This window comes from Meleagris gallopavo, chromosome 8 (assembly GCF_905368555.1).
Source record: "Meleagris gallopavo chromosome 8, MGAL_WU_HG_1.1, whole genome shotgun sequence".
Taxonomy (NCBI): Eukaryota; Metazoa; Chordata; class Aves; order Galliformes; family Phasianidae; genus Meleagris; species Meleagris gallopavo.
The window spans coordinates 29886002-29909774 of NC_139411.1; the positions used below are offsets into that span (position 1 = coordinate 29886002).

Below are 23773 nucleotides of genomic sequence, written 5' to 3' on the forward strand. Positions count from 1 at the left end.
CATTATTTCAAGCTTGTTTTTCTTTTGTGCTTAAGATCCCAGAGGAGTCACAAGCTCTCCGGAAAAAGAAAAAAAAAAAAACGAAAAAAACAGCCTGCATTTTCAGTTGTAACCACCACTTTGGGTTTTGTCACAACTCTTTTGCTACAAGTATATTATTTTCCACAGCTTTTTGGTTGGGTAAAATTTACCTACTTCGGTGCAAAGTCAGTCTTTTTATTGAAACTGAATTTAGTGTGGCTGCAAGGTGTGGCACCAAGGCAGGTGAGATGCAGTCGTACATCATGCTGAACTGACAGCTGTACCCTCCAGAAACACAGGATGAGCCATGCAGCTGCTTATGCCACTGAACACCCCTCAGTGGACTGCAGGCGGCTCAGGCTTTCCTGCAAGTGCACAGCTGAGGAAAGGAAGAAGCTGCTTTCTCCATTCTGCTCCCAAACTGGAGCCAGTACAAACAGGGAGTCTAACCCTGAGTGACAGAATGGCTTGGGTTGGAAGGGACCCCAAGGATAATCAAGCTCCAACCCCCCTGCTAGAGGTAGGGCCACCACCCTCCACATTTAACACTAATCCTGGTGAGAGAAAACTGCTGGCAGCCCCAGCCAGCCACCTGAAAGGCTTGATAGCTACTTCTGTAGGAGTGGGATCAGTTCTCTCTCCTTTGCAGTAACAACTAAGTCAATTGCATTAAGCCCACCTGCTATGCCTATGCTAGGGTGGGACGAATAGCAAGCTGAGTTGTTCCCACTGCGATTTGCTGTGAGAATCTGCAGCTGCAGCACAGTGACTTCACGCTGCAGGTTGTAGCCTGAAGTCTATTGCCTGCCAGTTGTCTCTCTCCCTCCTATTTGGTTGAAAACTCAGAACAAGTTCTGTTCAGCAGTCAGATATAAGCTTAATCTAACTTCAGAAAATAAAGTATTTAAGCTTCATAAATCACCATCAGCTAATGCATATTAGAGAATCAGAACACTGCAAGTAGATAGCTGCAGGAGAATAACTTTTGTTTCATTTCTAATTTAGAACTGTTATTTATTAGCTCTGCTGATATGACTTGAATGGTCCCGAAGTGTTACACCAATCTATCAGGAAAATCCACTCTTCTGTAGTACTGCAAGTACTGTATCAAATCCAAAGGGACTGATGAAAATAACACAGGCTGGTGAAAAAAATATATATAATTGCAGGAAAAAAATGCAGATGGGAAAAGATGTGACTGTTTTCCATTTAAACACCATATAGGTGGTGTCTAGATACTCAAGTGGGGAAAGCTCAGCTGGCCCATTCTGTCACCTGTGTGCCCCATAGCTGGTGTGGATCTGGTAATTATAGAATCACAGACTTGCTCAGGTTGGAAAAGACCTTAAAGACCATCGAGTCCAATCAAAACCTAGCCATGCTATCCTAACTCTAACAACCCTCCACTAAATCACGTCCCTGAGCACCACATCCAGACGGATCTTAAACACATTCAGGGATGGTGACCTAACCAGTATTGCCTGACAGTCCTTGCAGCTCCCAGGTTACATGGCTGGCTTGATTTACACCAAGCATGTGGCTATTCCTATAAATAAGGGCTGATTCTATAAACAATGATTTTTCTTATGCATACCTACCAACAACATATACATGAACTCATCTGTCATTTGGGGCAGAAACTAAAGAAAGTACAAATATTCAGTAGTAGCATACAAACCAATTGTGCATTTTCTCAAAGGAAGGGGAGGTGTCCTTTAGCAACAACTTGTAGATTTGACATTTAGCTTTGTTTCTTGAAACAAATCGCTTTTTTTTTTTTTTTTTTTGTGAATTGAGACACACATGGGAGGCAGATCTCGTTTAAGTAGCACTAACATTTTAAGTGCTGTCTCCAATGGCAGTCACACATCTGTGTTTTCTGAGCTGCTGCCACTCTCCTGGCTGTGCTGCTTAGATGATGTCAGTACGGAGCTCCTTTCACACAGTGTTCCACGAGGGTGCTCAGAAAGAGTTTTTCTGCATGGCACTTAATTTGGAGTTCAATGCCTCCATCTAATACATAGTGGATATAGGTTCAATAAAGCCTCTCCAGCATTAACTCTTGGGCAATAATCATGCAGTAAAATAGATTGTTTCCTTAATGTAGTGCTGATTTTTGCTTTGTAAGTATGTGCAATATTAATAGCTACAAAGGCTTTCCTGAAGCACATGCCTTCAACAGCCACAGAAAGATGGATAATTAAAAGCACTCAGATGTGAATTAGTTTGATTTAGTGTGGTAAGCCTGCACTTTTCTTACAATAAAGTCATTTAGACTCAATCCTAAGGTAGTTAAACTAACCTTCAGCAAAAGTAGGCTAAGGCAACACAAAGATCATGGAATCATAGGATGGCCTGGGTTAAAAAGGGCCACAATGATAATCTAGTTTCAACCCCCTGCTATGTGCAGGGTCACCAACCACCAGGCTGCCCAGAGCCACATCCAGCCTGGTCTTGAATGCCTCCAGGGATGGGGCATCCACAACCTCTCAGTTTCAGGACCAGGTGGCTCAGAGCTTGCCATGGGGACGAGGTGAAAATGTCACGGCAGCCATAGTTGTTTTGTCACTTGTGTTCCATGCCGGCAATCTGCAGTCCCACATAGCCACTGTTCTGCCTGCTCATTGAGCTGGACTGGCTCTGTAGTAGAAGAGCTGATGAACTGCGTAGAGCCTGACCGGCTGAGGCAGAGTGCCATCCCGGGTTATTTGCGTTAACAATAGGCAGTAGGGATTAAAACAACATTGATACCTGAACGCGTGGAACTCCTGTTACAGACACCCTGCAGGAAATGTTCAAGCACTGCAAATCCTCTACACAAAGATTATGTAAACACGCCAAGCTCGGTGCCGACATGGGAGGTCTAGGATGGAGCTGCCCGTCGCACAAACTAGCAACAGCTATTGGGAACAGCAGCTGCTACCCGCACCCCGCTATTTTGGGGGCGTCCATCTTTTCGGGAGTGCAGCGTTCCATCCGAAGTCGCACTGTGACTCCTCATGTGAGCTGTACTGTTCCTGGGGGGGAGGGAGAGATTGAATTTCGTAGCGGGCAAAGAGTTAATGTCTTTCAGCTGAGGCTTGGAGCGAGGACTGCAGCAATCGAGGCAGAGGCAGCGCTTCTCACGTCTGTTCTAGCCCGTCCAACAGCCTCGGGGCGCTCTCCTTGAGGCGGGGCATCGATCCCGGGAAATCCCCAGGAACCCCCCCGGCCCCCGCGCGGGGAGACACCGCGTGAGTCACCGGGACCCTCCCCCCGCGCTGCCGCCCGCCCCTATCGCGGCGTCGGCGCTGTCAGCTGGCGGCAGCACCGCTCCTCGCCGCCCGCGCAGCCCGGCCGTGAGGATGGAGGGACGCGGATCGCACCTCGAGGGGCTCCGAGCGGCGGCCACGTTCCTTCGGAGCCAGGGGGAGAGCTGCCGGACGGCGGCGTGAGGTGGCCGAGCCGCCCCGGGTGCCCCCCGCCCCAAGCGGGGAATGAGAGGCGGCGGCGGAGGCGCGGGGCTGCCGGAGTCCGCCGGGACGCACCATGAGGGAGCTGGCGATCGAGATCGGCATACGGGTGCTGCTTTTCGGGGTCTTCGTGTGAGTAGCGGCCGGGCAGCGGGAGGGGGTAACGGCACCACTACCAGTATCTCCGGTAGTGCCTCAACTTTACTTCCTCGCAGCCGGGAGGCGGAGGGGGCGAGGGGTTGGCAGCCCCTCAGCGCCGGGTAACAGCCGATAGCCGCCCCGCAGCCTCTTTTGGAGACTTGCCCTCCCTCTCTCGGGAGCCCTGGGCGAGGGGAGATGTTGCTGTTCTAGTGGACAAAGTGAGGGGGAGCGCTGTGTCTGGGGGGATGGAGGAGGTTTAGTCCCTGGAGGTGTGGGAACACTGCTGACCCGGGATGATGCGCTGCAGGAGATTTTTAGAGAATTATGTTCCTAATGCTTTGTGGGAGAAGTGTGCAAAAATCAACCAGCCAAAAAAAAAAACAAACACCGACAAATAAAACAAATCAACCCCAACCCTCAAACCTACTGCTGTTGTCGCTTTGACGATTATAGTTGCAATCCCGTCTCGGCAGCGGGAGAGCTCTGGTTGCCCCGGGGCAGGCTCCTGTCGTGGAGAGCCGCCGTCTGGAGCTGAGTGAGGTGTGTGTAACGGGGCTGGAAAGACACTGCCGCACACTGCTACGTGGGAAGGCAAGTCATGACTAGTACTCGTCTAGTATTGAATGTGGAGGTTGGTGGCCCTGCATGTGGCAGAGGGGTTGGAGATTCATGATGCTGGAGCTCCCTTCCAACCCTGGCCATTCTGTGATGACAGTCTGCTTGCTGAAAGAGCAGAAAGCAGTTCTGTGTTATTTTCCTCCATGCCCTTTCAGAGCTATACCCGTTTCTTTTTTTTTTTTTCCTGATGGTTCTCCATGCATTGGAGCAGTGAGAAGTTCAGTTCTTCATTTAAGCTGGCTTGACGTTGAAAGATGAATATCCGAAATCTTTGTGGTCTCTCTAAAGCATCGCAGACCAGGTTCTGCTGTTGCCTGTTTGCCTGCTTAGCAGTGGGTTCAGATTGTACCAGATGCGAGCAGCAATAGTGGGGCATCTGTTAAAGCACAGCACTGACTTACAGCTGCAATGCTGGCATGCTTTGATCTGACTCCTTTCTGAGTCTCATGGTTAATGAATAACTTGCCCACTTCGCTAGTAGTTGAATTGTTCCTTGTTGCTCATTTCTCTCTGATCTTCATTTGCATCAGTATATTTGCAATGTATCTAATCAGTGTCATCCTCTTTCTTCTAGGAAAGACTTTCTTTCAATAAACTGAGAGGTACCTTTGATACCTTTCGATTCAGTTGCATCTTTACCTTAAAAGTAGTCCTGCTCCTTTCAGCAGAACTCTAACCTGGAATGCATGTGATTACAGGATGGGAGCAGACCTCAAGATGCAATGCCACATTGGGATCATACCTTTTGTATTTGTAATTCAGCACCTATTTCGTAATTTTTGCTGTTCTTCATGCAGTTGTTTTAAAATTAACTGAATGGGTGGCTGAAAGAAATGCTTTTGGTGGAGTCACTGCAGTGCCAAATGGCTGATGCCTGTGGAAGCAACTGTTGTGTTTTCTTGTGGCTCAACTCCTGCCTGCTTGGAATTCTGCGGAATAATTTAGATGTTGTAATAGGTCATTAGGAGCATTAATTGACATCTAAAACTAAACATTTCCATCAGGGTTGGCATTTAGTTTCGTGAAGAACTGCGCTTTATTTGTTGGCAGTGATTGCAAGAATATAAACTCTAAGTAAACAGAACCAATGGCTTTTATAATGAAATAATTTTAACATCAAGTATATTTTTGTTCTTGTTGAAATTGCTACTGCTATTAGTATTTCCCTCCGCTTTTCAAAGGGGCACTTATCCTTTGAAACCCCTTTGTGCTTGTTGTTTTCTGTGGCTTTGTAGACAACAAGAGATGCATTTTTATGGAGTTCTGAGTTCACTGAAATATCTTTTCAAGAACGAACAATTACAGATGAAGTTGGAAGCCTTGGGACTGGAACCCAGGCAACAGCAGTGTGAGCTCTGCTGCAGAAACTGTTTCTAGGAATGAAAAGGCTGTGTGGTTCTGTTCCCCCTTGGAAAGGAGTGCCATTAGCACCAGTGAGTTGAGGCCAGGTCTGAGATGCTAACAGTGGCATTGATGATTGTTGACCAGGAATTGGGCTGAAGGGAATTAGTTCATCCTGAGAAGATGTTGATCACTTTGGTCACTGCAAACCAGTGCTGGAAGTCTGAGCTTGAAGAGAATGGTTCCATAGTTATGGGGTGGTCATGTAAGCCATCTGTGCTTCCCAGATGTCTCTAGTTTCAACCTACTGACTAATGTAACTCAGAATGATACACTGGCATATTTTGTACTGTAAAAAGGAAAAGGTGCATGTTATGTGTTCTAGCTTTACTTGGTGATAAATGCGATTTCTTAAAAAATGGAGGTGTCAAAACTTATGCTGATTTCTGAAATTAAATGTATTGCCGGTTTGAATGTATTTTACAGCAACAACAGCCGTATTTTCTATCCTTGAGGCTGGCAACTTTTTTTTTCTTTCCCCAGTAGCGAAAATTACCAACTTTGCTCGTGTCACTTGAAGGCAAAAAACCCAATACTTTTCATTTATGTTCTATTCTGTCACAAGAATGTGCAGCATTACAAGTTATGCATGTTTTTGGTGGTTGTGTATTTGTTTGGGTGAGTTCAGCAGGCTTTAATGATAACAACTGACTCAGTTCTACCCATTGTGTTCTTAGTAATTGTGAAGTGTTCACTTAGCAATTAAAGACTGGCTTAGGTATTGAAATTAAGCAGCTCAAGCTTCTGTGCATTAAAAGAGATCTGTACTGAAGGGCATTTTATCCCTCAGGATTTACTACTGTTGAAGAAGAGATTAGTTAGGAGAGATTTATTGGAGGACCTACAGCTGCCTAAGATTCAGAAGCAGAATTTAAAAACAACTGGTTGCAGTCAAAAACATACTTGATGCTCACTTGGCTGGGAGAGTAACTAGATGTTCTTTGAGTTCCCTCCAGCAAAGCAGCTCTCCAGCCATAAGTCACCAACTGCAGAGAGATCAGCAATATTTCTGTCCCTCCCTACAGCTTTTCCTCTTTCCTCAAGATGAGCAAATTCGTATTTAGTTCCCAAGATACTTGGCCTTGCACCTTTTGACTGAACTGAACTGTTCGTAATGAGCGTAGATGGTCTGCTGCATACTGGACAAAGAAAATCCTCACAGTGTAATTCAACCACTTATTACTTTATGCAGTTTCACATGTTTTTCAGTTAAGTTTGAATCAATTATCATTTCAATTTTTTTTGTTTTAGATTGTTATTTGTTCAGAAGTATTTGTACACAACTGGATTTTTGAAAGAGATTTTTTTCATGTAAGGCATCGGAAATAGAAGTGGTCTATTTACTATAACAACTGTTACAAATACTGTGTTTATAGGAAAAAAAAACCACAACACAGTAGTTTAAAGAATGATATATGATCTTGCATCCCTATTTTCTTCATTTTATATTTATTCCTGTGACTTAGAGCACTTTATGATGCCTGACTGATGCTAAACCACATTAAATGTGATCAGTTTTTCTGTTCCATGCAGATGGTGGCATTATTGAATGTCTGATGAAAGCAAATTGTTTTGACTGACTTGATTTTATTAAGGCGACTGAAGAAAATATTTGTGAGCCAGCACAAGGAGTGATGTCCTTAAAACGATATTCATCTTCTCTAAAAATAAGGAATACACTGAGTGGTAGCTCTGAGTAAGCCTGAAATTGCCGGTAAGGCTGATTCTGTTTCAGTTGTTCACTTTTAGTTATCTTCTACAAGGAAAACTTTTTCAGTCATTTCAAGACCACGATGTTGTCTTAATAGGAAGATGAAAGGATTTGTGTCTTGTGGTGTATTTAGTGCAGTGACTTCTGGTGTCAGCAGCATATTGCTTATGTTCCATGAGCTGTCTAAATGATGAAAAAGTCTTCCAAGGACTGCTTCATCAAACCTCAAGCTATTCATTGAGTGTGATGTGATTAAAATATAAACATCATTCGGAGTAATTGGATGTCTTGCCTACAGCACAGTTTCATTAATAGACTCCCTTGGGGCAGAGTGTTTATCTGCAGGCTGATATGTGAATTTACACACACGTGAGTGTACAGTGCTAACTAATACTGATGTCTTTTGCATGCGTGCTTTGTTCAGACTCTGGCTTAAGTCAATGCAAACTGATACAGTGTATGTTGGATCTCTTCAAAACGTACAGTATTGTGGTTTTAATTGAGTTATGAATGTGCGTGAAATGCTTTAGGCTGGAGGCACTTTCAGGCAGCTTTCTTTGTCATGGGTGGGGATCTGGATAAGTTGCCTTCAGAAATGATACTGTGTATTGTCTTGTTAATACAGACAGAAAATCAATTAGCTGAGGCAATTTCACAGTGCTGCAGTACTGCCTTCCTATTTTCCTGCAGCTGGAGTTTGCCTTTTCTATGTAATATCCGGTGAGTTTTGAAGGATAGACTGAGCTGGGACCACTGAGCACTTGGAGATCTGTAGGTAGCATAAGCAGAACAGTACTCAGAAGCAAAACACCAGGCTGTGACATCAAGACGTTTCCTCTTCTTGACACAAGTCGCACAAATCAGTTGGACCAAGAACGCAAAGGATGCTTCAAGGGTAGGATCTATAGGGGAGCGTTTCAAAGAGAAGTTGGTATTTGGCCACATGAGCTTGTTAGTCTGTTTGTGTCCTATTTTCTTGACCTTGAGATTTGACTTGGTTTAGAACCTGGTTTTTGATCTCAAGTCATGGGCTTTAATAATCACTTCTGTGAAGGGAGAATAATATTTTTTCTGACCCTTGGTTCATTTAGATGATAAATTCTTTACTAAAATGCATGTGGACAGTAGCCAGCCTTCTGAGCAGTGAATTTTCATGGAGCCTTTTCAGAGTTAGTTCTGCAAGTAGTAATGATAATAGGAAGTGAGAGTATCCACACGCTTGATTACTGCCTGTTTGAAAATAGGCACTCTACTGTAAACCATAATTGAGATCATGCTAAAATGAGGGAATCAGTAGCGCAGGCTGAGCTCTCCTTCACTGAGTATGGTTAATGCACAGTTAAGGGAGAGACTGGCTTTAAAAAAAGACCTTAGCTTCTCTGGTGCCTGTGATCTGAGAGCATATATCAAAGGTTGCACATGGAGCTTCAGAGGCTGCATATGGAGCTTGAGCAGCAAGCAACAGGCTTGTTCTGTGCTCGGCAGAGTTCAGGATGCCTTTGAAGCCATGGGAGAATTAGAATGCCATGGAGCTTCACTAACTCACTGATACACCACAAAGTAACCTGATTTTTTTTTTTTTAAAGCTTCTCTCAGCTATGTCTCCTTGAGAGGTTACAGTAAAACAAAAGTTCATAGGTACCCGTTGTGCCTCATGTAATACAAAGCACACAATGCAATGGCTGTGTGCCTATCCTAATATAGATGAAATATCACCAAGCTAACAGAGACAATTGCAGTTTGGTCCTCACAGAGCTGAAGCTTCTGTTTGCATTGTTTTCTTATTTTATTTATTGAAGCTGGAGTAGTATTGTACTGACTTAGATTTAAAAATAATAATAAGTTATTCAGGAAAAAACTGTACCCATAATGTGGCTTTGTTTTTTTTTTTTTTTTTTTTTTGCTTTTTTTTGGTGTGTGCAGACTTCTGTCTGTTCAAAAGGTAAACAAAAAATCTACAAAACAATCTCAATACTTTTAGACTGATTATGCCATTGAGTTTGTTTGTCTTACCTGAGTACCAGGAAACAAAATGGGATTTAACGTCAAGAAGTCTAACTTTCCTGTGAATAGGACAGGGTTCACAGTTTTGTCCATAGCTAAACTCTCACATGAATCCATGCTGAAAAAGGGTATTTTCTTAAATGCCAAAGCATCTGCTTCAGATTTTTGGGGAATAACTGGTGACTGTGTGTCTTCACAATGAATCCTATGTACTCACTGCCTTTGGCACTTCACTCTCATCCTTAGTTGGGGACTTTTTATAGCTAGAATTTTACTAAGCCTGATGTAGTTCCTGTAAGGGAAAGCTTTCTTTAAAAAATGGAATTTTATATTTTGATCTAAGCACAGTTGAGCTGTACTTTCAATGAAAGCCATTGCTGTAAGAAATAGAGATGTGCCGCAGTCTCGTTGCTGAGAGTGCACTTGTGCATGGTTTAGAGTTAATATGCCACATCTTTGGTCTCCCAGTCCAGTGATGACTTTGAAAAGTCAGTGCTCAGAAGCAATTGGCAGAATCACTGACACTGAGAGTGGATTAAAGACTAGATTTAGTGTATTTCCTGTGGGTTTTTTTTTCTTTCCTATAGTGAGCACTCTACTGATACTGAACAGATGTTTTGAGTACAGTATCTGTATTGCAAGGACTGATGGATGCAAAGAAAGCAAAGACAACATATGCATCCTTTTTAAAGTTTTGTTGGTGATGGGCTGATGAACATCAGGGATTTACTTCTTGAATGACTGAAGAAAGACTCAGTGGTTTCTGAATGAGAATAACAGCTTTACATATGATCCAATTGGATTGTCCTCATAGAATAAACAAAATTGTCATAAGTGTGGCACTTGAAATAAGCTTTTTATAATTTCTCAACTTTTTAAGGTATTTTAATTCATGTTTTTCCTTCTCCTTGTAAATTTGAAATTATTATGTCCAGTCATTACCATGCAAGAAACTCTGTGACTAATCTATGTGATTCTGAAGCAAACCAGATCAGGAAAATTGCAAAAAACAAAATTTTTGCAGTCCCTATGTACTGTATTAATTTATTTTTCTGCATTACAACTTGTTTTAGGCCTTTACTACTACTAAATATCTCCCTAGTTAAAATACTGACTTTTAATTAAACAACTAAAATTGAATAAGTGTGATTTTTGGGTGTTTTTTTTGTTGGTGGTGGGGTTTTTTGTTGTGGTTTTTTTGTTTTGAAGTGTAGGTTAGCATAACAGGATTTGCAACTGGTGATTTTATAAGAAGTGGCTGATAACTCATGAAAGTAAATTTGAAAGGATCAGGGAGGATTGAGATGGTAGGAGGATAGAGAGAACTTTTTTTCTTGGGTGGAGGTGGGTGGGGAAAAGGTGGAAGTAATTGAGCTGTTGAGTCTAGAAATGACAGTAATTTCCTCCTTTAAGAGGCTGCTGTAGAGACATATAAAGAGAGCAAACTGCTTTTCTTGTCCTTTGGGAACTTTGAGGAAGGAATGATGCAAGGGAAACTTAGGTGGAGTGTGGGGAAGTACGACCCAATTCTAAGGACATCTGAGTGCTGGGATGGATCACCTGAGGCACATGTGGAATCTGCACCACTGGAAACTTTTAAGAGCAACTTATTCTAAAATACATCAGGAGTTTTGGTTGTTTTTTTATCTGAATTTGAAATTCCATTACTGGAAGGAGATAGACTTGGTGGCCTTGTAGGCTGACATGAAGTAACTTAGCAGACTGTGATATGTTCTGCCTGAGCATCTGTCCCAGCATTTGGGAGAAGTTGAGACATTAAAGCAACGTTTCATGTTTGGCTCATGCTGATGGGCAGAGAAGGGAATGGTATTACTAATACCAAGTTACCTGGAGAATACTTCAGCAAAGATAGAGGAGAAGCTGATGATCCCTTATGGCTGGTGGGCCATAATATAAAATATAACTTATTCTAAAGATTCTGCACTGATAAGACTGTGAGGAAAATGAAATCGTAAATTACATGAAATATTTCACCATGCAATCATGCATTTCAACGTTTTACTGTATTTTGAGTAAGATGTTTTACTGCTGACCTCGGAATTGATAATGGAGGTGTAACTGTCAGCTCAGAAATATGTCAGCTTTGAAGGACTTGTGGCACCCTACCAAGTATTTGTGAAATTAATTTGTGAAACCTTACAAATTGAAAACAGCATGGAGAACATCATTTGATATCAAGTGTTATATTTTCATTAGCTGCTCATTTCCCCTAATGGGAGAACTGATCTAAAAGCCTGACTGTACTCTCATAGCCAACATAGAAGGCGTTAATAATTTTATTCCTCTTGTGTCCAAGGTGCTTTTATAGGAGTGTAGCTCTTGCTATTGGACTTCAGTAATTGTCACAAAATGCTAAAAGTGGCGTTCATATTTCCTGTTAATATATCTTTTTTTGATCATTATTAATGCTAGTCTCTGGAACATGTAATTATTCACACAAGTGTTTTTGGAGTGAGTGAGTTTGATTTAATTTTGATTTTGAGTATAGTTAGGCAGGTCTTTTTTCTTTTTTTCCCTTGGACAATAATGAAGTCATTGCATAAAACAACTTGAAAGGAAAAATGGGAACAAAATGGTTTGTAAATTCATATTAAATTTAGTGAATATCTTGGCCCAGAAAGTATCTCTTGAATTATACTAAAGTGTTTCATTTTATAATCTGCATTTTTAAAAATAAGATTAATGGAGTTTGATAGATTCCCAAACAAAACAATCTGTTGTGGTTAAAATAGTATGTTCTTGGTTGACCAGGAATTGCTATAACATTAAGATAATTGTCTGAGGAACTGCTGAGAATTGTTTGGCTAAAAAGCATTTGAGATTATAAAAATCAATCATTAAAATGCTTGGAAAGCAAAGTTTTGACCATCTGCAGTGTATTTTGATTCATTACTCAGATACTTGCTTGGGTGATTTTTTAACCTGTAATATGAATTCTATTCTTCCATTATTTTCAACGGTGTACCCCTGCAGGCTTTGAAACTTCTGCTGGCTTTGTCAGTGTTTGAGCTACTAAAGGTTTTCTTTTTCTCTCCACGTCTCCCCAAAAACACACACAAACACATGACTTCTGTGAAACAGCTTCTGTAATAGGAAATACTTCATAAAAATATCATACAGAGGGAACAATTAATACCATAAATTGTGCTTTCATTAACAAAAATGATAGATAAGCAGAGAGTATGCAATGGTTTTCACTTTGTTGGAGTCTATGCCACTGTAAGGCTGTGTCACTGTTGACTGTTTCTATTGCAAGGTGCAGTACTGCAGCTCTACTGCACTGACTGAAGTACAGTGCAGACAATAAGGAGCTGCTCTAACTTGCTTGCCTTGTGCTTGATCTGCATCACTGTTGCTGTGTGAACAGGGATCACAAGAACTGAACTCCTTTTTCACCTCAAAAGCTCTAAATGCTAGAGCTTTTTTTTTTTTTTTCCCCATAATATTCTGCTGAACAGGAAGGAAAAAAATGCAAAGATCACTTTCCACGTTATGTGAAAGAAAACTTTAAAATATAAAAACAGCCTTAACATGACAAAGTGACTCATTTTACAGTGTTTTCTTCCTGTTTCAGTGTAACCACTTGTCTCTTCTCTTCCAAGCTGCAATGCAGCATGACCAACTATTCCCAGTTTCTTTCACTGTGCTCATTTCCAAATATTCCACTTCTCTAAGGAAGAAGTGATGGCAAAAAGATTGTATCTGAGCTGCTTAAGTATTCTAACTCCCAGATGCCCAACTTTTTCCTATGCATGGAAGTTTTCCAGACTTAATTTCGTCATTCTGGCAATAATGAAGCTGAGCCATGTTTAAGGGTAAAGGTGCAGGCAGCACACAAACAAGGAGATAGTAGAGACTGGAAGCTCTCACAGCTCAACTGTTTGGTTCTGTTGATGACCTGTGGTGTTTGGGTAATCCTTTCTCTTTCCTTGTAGGCTAATTTGCCTGAGTTAATGTCACGAAGGAAATATCCAGAGGTAGTTCAAATGCTGTGTTAGAGAAAACAGTAGAGGTATAATTTAGGGACTAAGGAAATTCACGTTAGATTCTTATACTCCAGGCTATTCTCTTTTCAGTGTTGTGAAAGAATTGCTGGCTCACTATTTTGTGTTTTCTAAGAGCATTTACATATCATTTATATATCGTCTCATAAACAGCAAGACTCCTGTCATTTAATTCATATTATTTCTTGAATTTGGGCTAAGGTTGGAAGAGAAAATTTGAGAAGAAGTGTTGGGTCTGGTTTTAATCCATTTCTTCCTGATATTCGGTTTGGGTACACGTAGCTCAAGTCATGCTGCAGCAGACTTGGGCCTGATCCCAGGCACAGCTGGGGAAACCTGAGTAAATACAGCCTCAAATAGCATATCAGAGAAGGGTCCAGTGGCTCAGAAATATTGAGAAACTCCGTTATCTTGTTAGGCACATTGTTGAAGAGCTCATCTCGTACTTCAGTTGGTTTTGTTGGACAAATTATAGCGAAGTTTGCTTTGAGTGGGGTCCCATGCTAGCTTCAAGGAGAACAGAAAGCAGGATGACCATTTGGCTTTGGAAGGACGTAGCACCCAGACATACATCTGCTAAATCAATGGATATATATGAAGCAAATCTATGCTTTGCTAGTATGATTAAAGAAAAATGCTGGAAACTCTTTCATCATCACATCTGGAAAATACAACAGCCATGATTTCGTACATCTATATCTATTATATTAATCTGCATCAGGATTTATTTTAAATCCCTTACTCAAAATGATTTCTCATATCTAGAGGGCTAATGTGGGCATATGTGCTAATTAAACATAACATTGCAATTGCTAATTTAAAATATTCAGAAATCTTTTCCATCAGGTGATAGTGACTCATCCAAAGCCAAACCTACCCTGGAGAAAATATCCTCTACTTGCCATTAAATAAAAACAAGATGTAAAATGCTTTTTAAATTATTATTATTTTTATTTTTTTCTTATATTTCCTTACACCTAATTTTACTGGATTAATATCTGCCCATTTTCCTCCTTATTCCTCCAATTCAGTTCTTAAGTGCTTTCTAATTTAATGCTTCTGCTGATTTCTGTTACTTGTGGGCAAGTCTTGCTAGCTTGTTATTGTGTTTTAAATGAAACAAAGTTTTCAAATGCATTACTCCAGACATACTATTTTAGGAATGTTATTAGGCTGACACTGCTCTTCATTTGGGTTATCTGTAAGAATATTAGGACTGCAAATCATTGTTTTGCTAGGAGGAGAATAATAAAGGCAATTTCTCAAGGGTAGGAGAAGATCACCCATTCACTAGGCAAGTGCCACAGGAGGAGGCATTTGCTAACCTTGATAGCATCTATTTTAATCTACAAATTAAGCTGCTAAAATAAGGGATACGAGGTATGCAGTGTTTGGAGACACTCAAGGTCAGGCTGGAGGGAGCTCTGAGCACCTGATGGAGCTGTGGGTGTCCCTGCTCATTGCAGGGGAGTTGGACCAGATGGCCTTTAAAGTCCCTTCCAACTCTAAGGATTCTGTGTTTCTATGTTACACTAGCTACATTCACTTTCTGACAGTACTCAGTCTTTGTGAATGCTAGCTTACAAACGGAGGGTTTCTGCAAGTATTGGGAAGGCAGCAGATCCTCCCACTTCTGTAGCAACAAAGACTACATTGAATTATTTTCATGGCATTTCTGGTGCATATTATCTACCCTGTATCCTGCAAGACATTCAAACCCAATAAAGCTTCATATTAGGATTATAGAATGTTAATCAAAAGTGACAGGTGCATATACTGCATGGCCTTGTATTGGGAAGTACAGAACAGCATTTTAGTGCTCAAAAAGGTAGATGTAAAACTTACCTTCTATTGTTAGAGCTGCTTCCTTATAGCTTCTCAGTGCAAGTGTAAACTGCTTAAAATGGCTCAGTGCAGTTAAAATATGATGGGTAAAATAACAGGTTTCCATCAAAGTTTATGAAGAATCAATAAAAACATTAATTTTGTTTCCCAAGCATGTACACTCATATATGTAAGCAGCAGTATTTGATTTTGCACTCCAGCCACAGACTGTGTCAAGTTTCTAATATTTTCTTTTTCTTTGGAAGAGTCCACTAAAAAGTTCTAATTTTTCTTTAATAATATTGAGAAGAAAGAAGAGTAGTTATTCTCAGGGTAGTTTTGTTGTTGTTGTTGTTGCAAATAACAAGATACAAATGTTTTTCCAGCTACTAGTGTGTGTCAGGTAAGAGCAGATCAGTTAAAATCTCAGGTCCAGATGCGAGCAGACAATGTGCAAAAGGAGCATTCAGAGTGATACACCCAACTGGTGTAAACAGTGACAGCTTTCTGTTCAACCTAGGTTGTGCACTTGTAATCCCTGTAGGAATTCCTTCACAGCTGTTGTGCCCTATGCTGCGCTCTACTTCTTTAACAACTTTGGGGCTGCAAATGAGTTGTGTGAGAATGTTTCAATGAGGTATGTATTGTGCATATATGCTACTGTAATTAGGAGAAGCTGTACGGAGCCCTCCCAACTTCTGTCTTGCTGATGCCACTCGCAGTTGTGCAGCTTTAACTTCAGGACAACTGATTGCACGATTTAACTTGGCATGTACACGATAAAAGTTTTTATTACTGGATCTGAGACCTGCTTTGGGGAATGTTCTGAGAGAAAAGCATCCATGAAAGGAAGTCTGTGGTGTGGCTCAAGCAGCACAATCATTGCTAATTTGTTTTGGAGGGGAGTTTGGAAATGATGGTCAGACCCAAGGTTCATTTTCACAAGTCCTTGAATGTGATTTATAAGGGGAGTTGATGAACACCTGCACCTTTGCTTCTCTGTTTGCTCAAATGAGGAACAAGATTAAAAAAAAAAAAAAAAAAAGAAAAAAAAATTAGGATCAGATCTGCTTGTCAAAGAACTGGTAACCAGTTATCTGATATAAAAGACTGAGTACCACAATCATGTTTGTTCTCTTGTGATGCTTTATCATGCCTACAATGTAATCCTAACGGAGGGCCCACTCATCCTGTTCCTGATGGTAGATTGGGAACATTTGTGCTGAAACATTTAAAGGTTTCTACCTTACCAGCTTTGCTGGTGCAGTGCTGCTTATTGCTCTGCCTCTGTTCTTAGCAACTTCCAAATGTCATTACTTTTTGTTTTCTTGCTTTTGTTTGAATGCCACAGCGTGGTAGCTGCTATAGGAGCCGTTTGAAGCGCTAAGGTAAGGTGCTAAGCAATAGTTTGCCATTATGGAAGATGAAGAGCATGGTGGAAGCACAGGTCATAGGGTTTGATTCACACAGGTTGTTCAGTGTTTGATTCATTTACTACCACTGAATTTTACCTTGATCAGTCTGTGGTGAAGTACTTGCATAGAATTTATCTTACAGGGTTACATGTTGTTAAATGAAAATCTGGGTAATGTAACTTGGAAGTGTGCTTGTGTCCTTAGAAAAGAAGGCAATTTTTATTTAGTGTAGTCTTTTAGGCAGTAAGCTGAGATGCCCAAAGCAACTTCAGGCACTTGGGTATGTGTTCATCACTGAGGTTTTTCATCTTATTATCACTGCTTTCTCTTACTTTCCTTTGAAAGTGACATTAAAAGGCTCTTGAAGTTAATGGAAGTTCTTTATGCCTTCAGTATATGCTATCAGACCGACCTATTAAAAACCATATTTAATAAACTGTTAAAAATGCTGAGTAAATATGTAAATGTGCAGAAAATGTAAAGGCAAGAAGCTAAGAGTGCATTTTTATCTACTTAGGCAACTTACAAAGCTTCCTTTGTATACCTGCTACCAATGAGTACTATATCACTGAGTTTCTATTTTCAGCTATAATGTCTAGAAATTAGCTTTCTTTATCCAAAGGCCACATCCATTTCTAACAACATCTAATCATTTAAACAAGCTTGTGTTAGCTTATGAATAGTAATAGACTGAACTTTTGGTTAGATTGAAGGAACATAAATCACTAAGTGTCAGGCAGCTTAGAAACTAGTATGTCCTCATGATTGTTTAATAGAGTACAAAGGGAATTGCCTTCAAGCTAGTGAAATCTTGTACCCAGTCGGCCATCCGCAATGCTTCAAATAAAGAGGAGAATTGTTCTCATATGAATTTTGGTTATAAAAATTTAATTAGCAGCTGAGTTCTTTCTGAGCATGGAAAAAGTGATTTCTTTTGATGTAGTCACTTTCCTTTGACTGTTTACTTTTAATTTCTGTATTGCTCACACAGAAATAATATGCCACCCTCTATATCTATATCTTTTCACCTTTAGTGGTGATTTTGAACTATTTTTTACACAGCTTCAACATTTTTGTTTGTTTGCATGTTTCTGCATAATATTTGACTGCTTTTCTTGGAAGACAATTGATAACACAAATAAGAGGAAAAAATGGATACATAATCAAATTCAGTAGGCGATGGATAAAAAACTGCTACTACTAAATAAGAGATAATTATAATAACTACTACTGACATTGGTAGATTCATTGAGGTTGATCTTTCTTCAGAAGATTACAAGGGTAATATATAATAATCAGAAAATCAGTACGCAATTGGAATCAAATGCTACAAAGATGAAAATGTGTAAAATAGCATGTGTATTATTTTGCTTTTAAAGAAATGACATTTTCAGGATCATTCTGATTCCTCTGAGAATGTTTCTCCGAGAAATCAGAGAAACAAAAAATAATCAATTTACTTTATTTTGAATTTTCTTACATAATTAGGAGAAAAGAAGAAAGAAGAAAAAGAAACAGACACATATTTAACTCATTTAACATCTCAATGTCAAATGTCATCATGTCAAAATAATTAAATTTCTTGTCTAATGTGACACATTTTCTAAAAGTGCACTGGTTCTTGGAAATACTGAGATCGCCTTGAAGCATAAATGTTTGTGTATTGTTTATTCTTCACATTTTGAAGAAATGCTTTGAGGCCCAGATACGTCAAAGGACGTTTTTCTGCTTCAAGGCTTTCCATGGCATATCCATCAGCTCCACTGCTCTGAGATTTGTTTCAAAACAGTCATCAGACCAGCAGATAGCTTGGAGAGTGTGTCAGAAAAGATGCAACAATCTGAAAGATGTAGTCATAGGATTGTAGAATCATAGTTTGGGTTGGAAAGGACTTTAAAAGTTGTCCAGTTCTCGTGTCCTTTCCATGGGCAGGGACACCTTCCACTAGATCAGATTGGTTAAAACCCTGTGCAACTTGACCATAAGCACTTCCAGGGATGGGGCATCCACAGCTTCTCTGGGCAGCCTGTGCCAGTGCCTCAGCACCCTCCTAGTAAAGAATTTTTCTTATCTCTATTCTAAATCTATCTTCTTCTAGTTTAAAAACATTTTCTTGTCTATGCACTACGCACCCTGGTGAAGAATGTCTTCCCATCTTTCTTGTAGATCCAATTTAAGTATTGGAATGCCAATAAATAATTCCTTCTTTTCTTTAGACGAAATAACTTCAGTACCCTCAGCCTGCCTTGGAAGGCTGGAGTCCCTCTCCTGTCTTTGGACCTGCTATAAAAGATCCATTGGTATTGGTGGTCCCAGAACTGAATGCAGTGCTGCAGATGGGATCTCATGAGAGCAAAGTAGAGGCAGAGAATCACCTCCCTCACCCTCTGATCACTTTTCTCGAAAGAGCAAAGATCTTCATCAAAATGCAGCCCATGGTACAATTGGCTTTCTGGGCTGCAAGTGTACACTGCTGGCTTGTATTGATGGATGAAATACTCAACACCTCCAAGTCCTTCCCTGCAAAGTAATCCATTTATCACCCAGTGTACAGATGTTAGGGATTGCCTTGACTCAATTGCAGGACCTTGCACTTGGCCCTGTTGAATTTCACATGGTTTGCAGGGGCCCACCTCTGAAACTTGTCAAGGTCCTTTTGGGTGACATCTCTTCCCATTAAAGTGTTATCTGCACCACAAACTTAGTACTTGCTGAGGGTATACTCAATCCTGCCATATATCTCACGACTGATGATATTAAATAGTTCTGGTCCTGATATGGACCTCTGAGGGACATCACTCATCACTGCTCTCTACCTAGACATCAAACTGTTGACCACAGCTCTTTGAATATGGCTTCCAGCAAGCCAACCAGTTTCTTTTCATCATACAACTTAGAGACAAGATTGTTGTGTGGGACTGCATTAAAGGCCTTCCACAGGTTGAGGCAGATGACATTGCTTCCTCTTTCCTTGTCCACCAGTGCTGTCACCATTGCAGTTTGAAATGCCCTTTGTGTTTGATAACTGGCACGTAATTTCTTCAGTGTAAAACATCTGCTGCATGTGATTTTTCTACTTCCACAATATTTTGCACACTTTTCCCACAAGAATATAATGGGATAATGGAACTTCTTTAAAGTTGTAGAATATAGACTTTTAAAAACCATTTTCCTGTATTAATGAAGGTTTAAAAAAAGCACTGGTATAGGATAGGAGTGTATTATAAAGATAAATAATGCACGCTGTACCATAATTAATGTGAGGTAAGGTTTTAAATGATCGTGAGTTTTCTATGTTTTTTTAATCATTTCTAATAAATGTATATATATATCTTCAATTGTTATTTTCAGTTTTACAGAATTTTTGGATCCATTCCAGCGAGTTATCCAGCCAGAAGAGATCTGGCTGTATAAAAATCCCTTGGTGCAATCAGACAACATACCTACTCGTCTTATGTTTGTAAGTACTACATTTCATGATCGTTTGATAGCTGTAAACTAAATCCACTATTGTTCGATAAGCAGTGAGAAACCTTTCTTAAGAACAGCTTGTTCCTTTAATTCTAATGACCATTATTTTCCGAAACAGGAATGTCCAAACTAGCTAAATATGGTGAATTGTGGAGAGTGTCTAAAAACCAGTAATACCAGATTGACAGAATTTAGGAATGTTGAGTCTTAAGATTAAGATTTAAACTAGTGTTAAGTAGAGAGATTCTAGAGAAACAATTAGAGAAGCTTTTAGAATTAGCTGGTTGTGTGACCTCACTAAACCTTGTTATTAGGTTAAGTGCTCTTATTAGGTTAAGTGCTTGAATTTTGAAATCCAATTTGCTTTAGGCATAGTAGGCACTCAGTTATTTGTTTTCAAATACTGTAGACAAAACCTTTGTTTTGGCATCTGCCAACAGTCCTGAGCTATCAGGAGTGTATTAAATGCACAATAGAGCTGCTACTGTTCTTCTGGTTCCCCCCAGCATGGCTCATGCTGACATGCAGACTAACTATCTGATCTCTACTGTTGGTCTGGTTATCAAAATTCATGGGTTTGGTAAGTTTCACTACCAATATTGATTAACTATCAAAAAGTCTATGTATAAGAGCGTAGTAAGATAGACAGTAGATAAATGCTAAGAAATTAGGGGATATAGTTTGGCTATTAAAACAACCAGGTCTGTCTGGAGAAGCTCCTTCAGTCCACATGGACATTTTTCAGGAAGGGTCATGGCAGATGATGTCAAATCCTAGTATCCTTGTGTTTAAATGATTTCCATGAAGCCAGAGTTTTACTGTTCAGACGAAGTACCTGAATTCAGAATAAACACAAATCATATATGTAATTTGTCTTTTTATTTATTTATTTTTTAAGCCTCAAGTTATGGAATGTATTAATTAAACATGGAACAACTTAAACGTGCTTCCTGTTTACGAGGCAACAACTTATTTCAGCCTTCTAAGACAGTGGCTTAAGACCTGGTTTTAGGTTCACCAACTTATTTATATTGCACTGAGAATCAGCTCTATTAAGTACTTTTTCAGCCTAGAGAGATGAATTATTGTTATTTTTTTCTGGAATGGAAAACACCTGTTTAAAACAACAACAACCAAAATGAAACATGAAATCATTGTGCTATGAAAAGACAGACTCTGAGTTTAATTTTGCTGTTTTCTCTTAGGCTGAGTATTACTTGCTGTGTGGTTTGTCTGATCTGTGTTTATAACTAAAGGCTTTAAAGACCAATAGTGAATCATCGTACAAGAGATTTCTTTGGCGATGAAACTATTTTTGAAACTGGTTGGAGTGATCATTAGTCCTTCCTCTGTACTCTAAGCAGTATCCACTGGGAAGCATAATTCTGAGATGTAAGCATAGCACTTAGGCTTGTCACCAACTTCACACAGAGCCAGCTCTTGGTATACTTTATGGCAGCTGTAACTTCCAGGGATCTGTGTCAGTAACTTTTCTGAAATCTGTGTTCTTTCTTTCTGGCTCAGACCACAGCAGTATCTCAGTGAACAGCTTCTTAAAACAAGAAACACAGAACACTTCTATATGGTTTGTACTTCTTTCATTAATTAAGAAGAAGAAAGAAGATAAGTCCAACCATAATATTGATCACAAGCTCTCATCGTGTAAAGAATTTATTGCTACTGGTGTTATATTCCAGCATTAAAATATATTGCTATGGCTTAACAGAAGGCAATTTCTTAGATCTTATTTATGAACTTCTGGGAATTTTTTATATGCTCAGAGCTTTGCATTTAAGATAAATGTTGTGAATACTCTAAATCCTGATGCTTATCAATGCAGAGGTCAGCTTCATCATCAGGCAAGTCATGAGGACTTGAAGACCTGAGCCTTGTTCTGTCTGTGTAGCATTGGATATTCCTTGTCTTGTAAAGTGCAAGGTACTGTTAACTACTCTTGATGCATGGAAGTATGAGGAAGCCCCTGCCTCAGAGTGTCTTCAGCCAGAAGAGAATGAAGTGCTTATACTTATATTAAAAACACTTGCCATTCTTTAACTTAAGTAAGAGCATGGAAGGTGCTCTATGCTTATGGCTTCCCTACTCCCCAGTGAGACTGCTTTCTGTTTTCACTGCTCTCCTGAGATACAAGGCTTGGAGCCTCTGCCTTATCCACCTTCATCTGACCTTGCATCGGCTCTGGTTTGTTCCAGGACCCTGTTGGGAAAATGTAAATGAGAAAAAAACGGATGGCCTGCCTCTTATTCTTCCTCTTCCTTCCCATCCTTTGATGATACAGGCTTTGCAGATAGCTTGCAAAGTGCTGGCAAGAGAAAGGAAAGAACAGCAAAAGAAAATGCACAGTAGGACTGAATAGGAAAATAGGTCTGAGCCTAATGTTTTGACCAGTGTGACAAATGCCAGTGTCATATGATTTCCCTTGTCCATCTCCAAACTACCACGCTGTATTAGTGCACTGCCGCCTTCTTGCTACACTGCAGTAGTCCTAAGGCAAAGGAACTTACTGGATCCTCATGTAGAGTGAGGCACACCACAGCTCTGCGTCCCATGGGGGATAGAACTGGAGTAGTATGAAATGTGTCAGTCACATTTGGTACTATACAGTCACAAATCTCTACGCAGTTTGCCAGGAGTGGTGTGCGAGATTCCCTTGGAAAGTGGGGTTTCTTCTGCCACACTGTTCTCAGGAGGGCTCTGACCAAAGACACAGCCACTGAAAAATCCTGAGAGATCCTGCAGCAAAACAGTATTGTATATCACTGCTGTTCCATGTGCAAATAATGCTGTATGTGGAAGTGGGTTTTATCAAAGTAGATGGAGTGCTTCTCTGTGGGGTGTAACTGTAGCGTATCTTTGGCTTGCTGGGATGAATAACGAATGAGATGGATAGGCTTTTTGTCTGTGTTTCAGCAAAGCAAGGAAATGTGTTGGAATATTTCACTGCTAGAAAATAAAACCTTACAGAGATGTATCTGAGGTTAGTGTTGTTCATCAGGCTGCTACTAAATCTCTTAAGGATATGAGCCATACAGAATGATTTTATGAAATAAAGGAAAAGGAATCCTTTTGGTAAGCCAAAACTTCTTGTGTACATCTTGTTGCAGAATGAAAAAAAAACAACCCTTCAGCTAATGCTTTTGTGTGAGGATCAGCAACTAGTTCTTTATCTCTCTACAAGATCCATGTGCTTGTAAAATATGGGGAATTCTGTAGTTTTACTGGGTTTCCAAAGATTAATTGTGAAGTGGCTTGAAACAAGTTGTTACTTGAATTCTATTCTTCGCTGATTTTTTGCTGCTCCTGCTTGTTCCAAAGGTTTCTAAGTCCATTAAGCTGCATCTACAGGCCTGTCAGCCTGCCTTTATTACGACACATTCTTCAACAATGAAATGGAGATACTTTTCTTCTTTTCTTTCCTGGTGGCAGTCCTTACTTTTTTGAATAAAACTAACAATTCTAGGATCTGCTTTAACAATTTTTATTTTACTCCTTGCCTCTGAAAGCAGATATTGAGCTATTGCTGAGTGTAGAAAGAAATGAATGTTTCTGAAGTAGCATAATCTAGCTTAAAGCTCCCTTCTGTCTCCAGGCTGTGTGAGTTTCAAGTGAAAAATACGGTTTGTTTTTTTTTGCAAAAATATGTGGCTTTCTTTCTAAATGTATTAAAAAAAA

At 40.0% G+C, this 23773-nt stretch overlaps 1 protein-coding gene across 1 annotated transcript in view; it reads left to right on the forward strand.

Moving 5' to 3' along the window:
- The first annotated feature begins 3123 nt into the window (after nucleotides 1–3123).
- PLPP4 (phospholipid phosphatase 4) overlaps nucleotides 3124–23773 on the forward strand; it is a 47506-nt gene continuing 26856 nt past the window's right edge. The window contains exons 1-2 of the mRNA XM_085229410.1: nucleotides 3124–3605; nucleotides 19964–20072. Coding sequence (XP_085085536.1) covers nucleotides 3550–3605; nucleotides 19964–20072 — 165 coding nt within the window. The 5' untranslated portion in view covers nucleotides 3124–3549. The remainder of the gene's footprint in view (nucleotides 3606–19963; nucleotides 20073–23773) is intronic.